The sequence below is a fragment of the Nuphar pumila genome, chromosome 15 (assembly GCF_984573655.1).
Source record: "Nuphar pumila chromosome 15, dmNupPumi1.hap1.1, whole genome shotgun sequence".
Taxonomy (NCBI): Eukaryota; Viridiplantae; Streptophyta; class Magnoliopsida; order Nymphaeales; family Nymphaeaceae; genus Nuphar; species Nuphar pumila.
In genome coordinates, this window is record NC_143263.1 from 11,688,540 (window position 1) to 11,696,449 (window position 7,910).

Genomic DNA, 7,910 nt, shown 5'->3' on the forward strand with positions numbered 1-7,910 from the left:
TTGTGCCTTTGGGTATTGGGATCTCTTTTTGGAGATATTTGGAGGCATTTGTTAATGCAAATACCTTTCGGTCAGTCTAGTCGGTGTCATACTGACTGAATTGGATTCAGGCGTATGATCGGGCGTTCGTTTGGTCTGCTCATCCCACATCCGATGAAGTGAGTAGCTGCAGTTGATTATCATTGTTTCGACATGATTCAAGGTGCAATTCACCGCAGACTCTACCTGCAAGAAATTCAATATTGTAGTGCTTTACCTGAACAATTGGTGAGTATTTGATTCCTTGCAGATTTATGTTTACAGTTTGATCAGTCACTTCGTGTGTTACCTGTGTTGTGTTATGCGTTGCTTGGACTGAGATCAATGACCTCTGCACATTGCTGATCAGACGTCGCGTCTCGTGGAAAGACCTTTCACTATAACGCCAAGCTTAGAGAGGTTTCTCGCTTCTGCGAGGAATGCCCTGAGGTTTCCTATCTCCCTACTCTCGCATGCGCACAACCGTGTAGATCGGTCAGCAGTAAGGCTAAGTTTCCACAAGCCCACGATCAAGCAACTTAATGATCTGTGACATTTGACGCACCATGCAAGTGCGCAAGTCCTTGCACAACATCCACTCCATTAGTCATGTCGCTGACCTGCTCAATGTGCTTTCGCGCCTTATTGTGCCAACGCACCCAATGCGCACTCTGTGCCGGTCTGTGCCACGCATCGCAACTGCAACTTCCCTCCACATCAGACATTGCCACGCCATCAGCATCCACACAACATCCCTGCTTGCAGACCGACGCTCCTTCACAGGTTTGAGCGCCAACTGCAATATGCGCACGCGCTAGACGCGCACTTCAGCCAATTGCCTCCTGCAACGCACTTTGTGCATCACAACTTCAGCGCACACTCATGCACCTCAGCCTGCAGAGCATCCGGCGTGCTCTTCCTTACAGCGCATATCCATGCACCATCATCTGTAGTGCACAACAGTGCGCCACACGCAGAGCCGCATATCTCAGTGTGCCAGCCTATCTGCAGGAGCAGTCTCCACTGCTTATGTACCTCGACCGCAAAACCTTCTTTGGCAGCAATAGTCGATGCACTTTAATCCTATCATGCGTCAGATCTTGTGTATAAGGCTATGATTGTTTAGTATAGCACAAGCCCTACGACAAATTGTCTTGCCTTATGCTTGCATGTATATTGCTTAATTGCTTTTGTTTTGAGCTTGTATATGTAGCCTTGTGCTAGACGAAACCCCCTTAAAACCTTATAATAGTGTAGTGTATTAGTGAAAGAGAAATTACTAGCACACATAACACAAGTGGCGCCTCATGCTTGTGTACATGAGGAGCTAAGGCGAATCGCTCAAGAACTCTAATATCCCGTTTGCTTAACCTTTGAGTACCTATCTCAAGGTCACTTTCCTTCAAAAATAGATCCTAAAAGTAAGGACCCACCAGACCTTTAGTTGCGCTTTTAGGTTCAAGGTGCATTGATAAAGGTCTCAAACCTTTACTGGCACATATTTTGAGCGTGCCAGTAAGGTTTTTTTTTTTGCGAAAATTAATGCTGAGCATCTATCGCGTGCTCACCACAACTACCACTTTATATATATATATATATATATATATATATATATATATATATATATATATATATATATATGAATTGAGAAGAAAGAGAAGGTACTCTACTAACGAGCTGAAAATCACAGGTGCATGCTTTAACAACTCAATTTGACCACAGATACATTCAATATGATTTGTTCGTAATTAGGATTACACATTGGATCATACTTTTTGTATGTAGAACATGTTTTTTTTTTAATTTATAATTTTTTTGTACATTGTCAACTGTTGATTTTTGAAGTCTTTAAAGAAACTACTCACATATCGCAAACAAGTGATCAAAAACTGAGTTTCTACTAATCAAAGCCATGTAGATTATATCTGTAGGGTCTGATTTAAAAAGAAAATAATATAAAAAAAGTTTATCTCTACTCAATTGTTCCGTACCCTCACTAGCAACCAATATTTACCCTACATGTAATGTATATATGTGTGTGGTCGGAGCCAGATCCAGACCTGCCCAGATTTAGTGTTGGTCCCAGCTATTTACGGATTGGTTAAACAGAGAGAGAGAGAGAGAGAGAGAGAGAGAGAGAGAGAGAGAGAGAGAGAGAGAGAGAGAGAGAGATGAATTATTGGATCCATTAATAAGTACAAACATACAGATACAACCAGCCTCATTGATTCCACACCATACTTGGCCATCAACATGACACAGCCTCGGGTCACACTCCCCATTTAAACCCTTTTACACCCCCCCCCCCCCCCCCCACACACACACACACAAAAAAAAAGTTAAAGTACACAGTTGAATTCCCATCTGCCCTTATTTCCCAACCCAATCCAATCCATAAAAACGAAAAAGAATACCAACCCTCTCCAACTAGCAGAAACTCCAACACTTTGTCCCTACACATTTGCCTGCCAATCAAAAACTTTTGGAAAGACAGCTCCCCATGTGCCACAGTGTTCGTGCTTGGGAGAGGCCAAATCTAATTTCATGTGATGACATCTGGCTCAGTTAGAGCAATTCAATGCCCTGGGGAGGGTCAGCTTGTGAATTGACCTTCTTCAGGTTCTGTTGGTGATACAACATCCTTAATCTCTCTATCTCCTTCTTTAATGCTTCTTGGTGTGCTGCAAATAATGATTAATGGTGTCATATGATGGTTGGTATGGATCAGCAGAAACCCACCCCTCCAACAACAAACAATCTTATCGGTGGTACCATATCTCATTATAAAACGTGCCCGAATTCATGAAATCCAACTTTGAAACTTCATAAACTTGGCAGATTTCCTTATTTTTTATTTTGCTACAAGGACCTGTTGAGGAATGATGCTTCAAACTATCGATGGATTGAAAAAACAAACATGAGAAAACATCTACAAATGAAGAACAAAGATTTTACGTGGTTCGACAAAAATTGCCTACGTTCACGATCGCATTGAACCTTTTTTCTTTATTGATTGAGATATATAAAATACAAGAGTTGAATTGCCTCCCTTAAACAGAAAGATTACGAGTTTTATAAGGAGTCTACTAATGTTGTTAAATATAACAAGCAGTCTAAAATAAAATTAGAGAACTACCTTAAAAAAAAAAGTCACATGTTCCCCTCAAGACCTCCACCTTATTGGCAGGGTACGCAATCCTCCCCTACAGAACCAACTTCTGTTCGAAAATTGCATTACATCATATATCACGACCATGCATTTCAGTGGCCCCCCATGCATGTGCTACTTTACTTATTAGGCTGTGGAGCCTAACAGCACATGGTGGGTGACCAGGTGCAGCAACACATTTAAAGTGTGCAATCACATTGCACCACATCTCAATTCCATTGAAAACGGCTCACCCTTGCTTCATACCAAAGATAGCCATTATGAGTTAGTAAAGCTTCATTAAATAGCTTAGGTACCTTTTCTGACTATGAAAACTGCTAAAGCTTTTGATAATTTTGCATTTTTATATCTTAAAATGTACAATAATAAAAGCTTGATGGTGCATATCTAAACGAAATTACTTTAAAAACCAAAAATATTTCAGAAAGTAAATTATCAAAATCGATTATCCTTCACCCAGAAAGGCTCTGCTCATCTGGTAGGAGTGACTTGTGAACGTCGCCAAGTTGAAGGGATGTCATGAGTTTCAAAGTCACGGGTTCGCATCCCTTGCTAGGTGTACTCCTTGATGAGCAAGGCGGACCAGGGGTTTTTTAAACTCATGAGTGAGTGAGGTGGTTTTCGCAGGAAAAAAAAAGCCTGTATTTTTCCTCCAAACACTTACCATCCTTGAATAGCTTGTCTTGAGCCAGAACAGCTATCCGTTGCTTGAGAGCGCTATTATCCACGTTGAGAACCAAACGCTGATGGTCCAGAAATGCCACCCTTGGAGACAATGCTGATACCTCCGACTGCGTTTTTTATGCAAAAAGAAAAGAAAAGAATGGCAATAAATAAAAAAATAAAAAAATTCAAAGCATAAAGAGAAATATTTCCCTAGGTAACTACCCTACATTCTAGAGCTCTACCATTGGTTAATCTAAAGAGATCTATGAGGCATCTATTTAGGTGGGACCCATGGATGGTTGTCATCACCCACAATTGTTGGTTTTGGAAGACAGTAGCCAACAATTTAACGTGATTTAGCAAGTCTGCTTTGGTGCTGCTGTAATTATCTTTTTTCTGCTGTCTTTCGTTGAGAAGATAATGGGAAATATAAAAATACAATTAATAAAGTTAAATAGAAACCTTCGAGGGATTTGAGTTTTCTCATTGTGTTGTTTTGTTTTGTTTTTCAAAACTGCTGCCGTTAATAACGGGATTAAATCTCACTGAAAAACAAGAGGCAATTGCAGGAAGAAAGGGGTTACAGAAGATCATCACAGGAACTCAAGGACAAGTTGGTCATTCCAAATTTCCAAGAACATTCCGGTCTAGTCCTTGAAACTGATGAAATACCGACAATACGCTCACCTGGAGACACGTAACGCTTCGTTCCAGCTCCGAGATGTACTGCAGCTTCCTCACCCGCGACCGCTGCGCGGATTGCCTGTTCGCCAAGATCCTGCAAGGGGCATTCCTGTCATTTTAATTGGAAGCCATTGTATCGGAATTGAGCCAGAGAACCGAGTCTATACGTACCGTTTCACTCTCTTCTGGTCGATGTTCTGATCGTCTCCAGCACTGGACATCACCGGAACGCCGTCCCCCTGCCTGCACCCGCTCTGCACCTCCTTGGTTTCTTCCACGGCCGAAACCACATCATTACCACCACCACAGTTCTCGCTGGCGCTATTTTGGTCGGACGGTGTGGACGGCACATCGTCGGAGAACATGGACAGGAGCTGCTGGTTGTCGAGGCAGTCGAAATTCTCCGAGACGATCGGCGGGGGGTCCTCGTAGAAGGTGACCGAGTCGCTGACGGTCCGACGGTGAAGCCCACGGCGCGCCGACGAGAAGTGGAGGAACTCGTCAGCCCAGCAGGGCATGGTGGCAGCGTGCAGTGGTGGTAGGTTTGGTGGAGGTGGGGCCTTAGGAGGGAGGTAAGCCATTGTTGTGCCGGTGGCAATGCAACAACGAGAAGAATGGTGAGGATGGTAGTGTCAAAACTGGTTTGCTGAGTCTAGAGCTGGTGGTGATACCGATGTGGATTGATTAAGATGAATAATGATGATCACACTATGATGGTTTTAATTATGAGGATGGTATGGTATACGATGAGAGAGAAGAGAAGAGTTAAGGGATGATCACATGGGAGAGAGAGAGAGAGGCACGCACACAGCTTGCACCAGCTGGGTGTGGATTGCGCCCAACGGTATTTGCAGGGAAAGTCGGGGTTAGTTTAATAACTAGCAGAATCATCAACCACGTGCAGACGGTGACCGATGGTTCCGGGTGTGTGTGTGAGGACAGCCATCACTTTTGGTTTTGTTGAGGGGGGCTCCTAAAAATATGACTCAAAACCACTAATCCTTCTTGGTCAATGCCCCCGAAGACCACCCACCACCACCATTTTGGATAAGTGGTAATTGAGATGTGGCTCTTTCAGATGTTGGATGGCGTTGCTTTTCTTCAAGATGGACGGTCTAGGAGAAGTATGGGAGTCCATTGTGAATGCTACTAAGAGTGTGTGGGTTAGGTTTGGCTTAAGGGAAGGGGTTGGGTTCGACAGGTGGGTGGTTGTGCTACTTTGTCCACATGAACGGAACGCGTAGGAGCTTCAGTCCTAAGAGTTCCATGTGGGGGCTCGATCAGACTAATGGGAATGAGGTGACTGTACATGGGTAGGGTTTGCATTAGATACCTCACTCACCTGAACGTAAAATATAAAAGTTATGGGGTGAATATTATTGTGAATGACCTGCACCTTATCCCAGTAATATGTAGCTTGGGTTTCGTATCTGATTTTTATTATATATCAAACCCGACAGCGATTCAAATAAAATCAAGAATGTTTTTTTTTTTCACAGAGAAACCACCCCAGGATCAAAGACCTAGCCGCTACCCTGACTAGTGCTGGGCATCGGCCTAGCCCGCTAATGGACCGAACTGACCGGCCCAACGGCCCGACTCATTTACTAATAGGTCGGGTTTTGGCTCGGCTTTTAGCGGGCTCAGGTTTGAAGAGAAGCTCCATTAGCCCAATGGGCCAATGTAAAACGTACCGAGTTTGGCCCGGCAACTTAACGAGCCTAATTAGCCTAAATCATGGTCCAAACTCGGTCCATCGAGCCGTCAGGCAGGTTGCCACCCCTAGCCCTGACTACCTGCTGACAGCGTAAAACTCATACACCTTGCACTCATTAAGTCGCCAAAATAAAATCAAGTATGTGTGTATACTTTTCGCATAATATTTGGTACCAACGGCGTAACAATTTTTTTAGCTAAAAGTCATATAGGTCTAACATGTAACCACTCGATTTGACCCTATATAGATGTCCGTAATATGGTTTATTTGCCAAGATTGGATCGTGTTTTGGAATTTTTTTTGCATAATATATATATATATATTTGATAACTGAACATATTAGTTACCATTTCTTTGTTTGCTCCATAGTTCTAAAGTGTTTTATAATAGATTTGAACCATTAGATGTGTTTAGCATGCTAGATTTAGTGGGAATAGACTCTTGGATCGTGTTTTTTGATAAAAAAAATATATTTTTGTGAGCCAAAAAAAGCCAGTACCTTTATAGCCATTGATTTTCGATCACCAGAGAAACCTGTATATAGGTCAGATTGGGATGATCAAAAAGCCGGTTCCCACTAAACAGAACCTATAGATCACTTCTATGATGTTAGATGTGAGAAAAAACAAAAACAAAAATGACAATTTTTGAGGGGTCAAAGTGGGACAAAACGAGATAGTGGGCAGAAGGAATGCATTACTCGCTCTCTCTCTATTATATATATATATATATATATATATATATATATATATATATATATATATATATATATATATATATATATATATATATATATATATATATATATATATATATATATATATATGGGTTTTTTGGGCTTTTTTAATTAGTTTTTAAATTCTGACCGTACATATGTGATCTATGTACGTACTTGATTTTAGAGGGATCAGCTCTTGGAACATTTGATTCCAACACATTGGTGGGTTTTTGTAAAGTTCAAAATATCAATGATCCAAAATCTTAGTAAATTTTGGAAGCTCCAAACATTATTATTTTCATGAAAACACATGATCCAGGTGTGGATTCTTAGTAAATCGACCATGCCCAACACATTTATGGGGCCAAAACCGCATAAAATGCACCATAGATGCCCAAACAACCCATTTAGCATGGGGTTTAGCACCAAATTGGTTTAGCACAGACTTATTTTCCTATATCTATATATATAGGGTTTAGGATTCATTTTTTTTGACATGACGTAAGATGAAACCAAACTCACACATAAGTAGTTGTTATTTAGGCCGATTAAGGTCATCTCTCTCTCTCTCTCTCTAGAACAAGTTTTATATTTTTGAAAGTACGCTTTTCGTAAAACTTTACAACCATGAGAGCAATATGTAGTTTCAAGCTTTTGAAGCATGTTTTCTAAGTGTAAGAAGCTTCCAGTGAATGATGAAATGTAATTTACATCCTAAACTATATATATATATACAAAAGCAAAAGTAGGTGTAATGCAGGCCAAACAATTTTTTCCTTTTATATATATTTGTAATGATACGGAGCTCCTGGAGTACCTACTCCCTCTCATAAATCGTTGGATTATTTTAAATCTAGCGGTTTAGATAAAAAGTTAAATATGCATGTCTTTCCATTATTATGGTAAACCCAAACAGTAAATGAGTTGGAAGGGGCAGT

The 7,910-nt window shown here is 41.1% G+C and overlaps 1 protein-coding gene across 1 annotated transcript; it reads right to left on the bottom strand.

The window, feature by feature from the left end:
• Positions 1–384: 384 nt before the first annotated feature.
• Positions 385–5,118, bottom strand: LOC149814498 (basic leucine zipper 19-like). The gene is made up of 7 exons (XM_089990368.1): positions 4,709–5,118; positions 4,541–4,631; positions 3,852–3,978; positions 2,601–2,699; positions 907–965; positions 678–814; positions 385–565 (listed from the first exon to the last, which is right to left on the bottom strand). Exons 1-7 carry the CDS (start codon positions 5,116–5,118, stop codon positions 385–387), a joined length of 1,104 nt encoding a protein of 367 aa, XP_089846494.1.
• Positions 5,119–7,910: the final 2,792 nt, after the last annotated feature.

Coding starts and splice junctions, on each gene's coding strand:
- LOC149814498 (XM_089990368.1), bottom strand. CDS start 5,118: ATGGCTTACCTCCCTCCTAAGGCCCCACCTCCACCAAACCTACCACCA. Junction 3,979..4,540: donor GAAGCGTTACGTGTCTCCAG/GTGAGCGTATTG, acceptor TAAAAAACGCAG/TCGGAGGTATCAGCATTGTC. Junction 815..906: donor CGGATGCTCTGCAGGCTGAG/GTGCATGAGTGT, acceptor CGCATATTGCAG/TTGGCGCTCAAACCTGTGAA.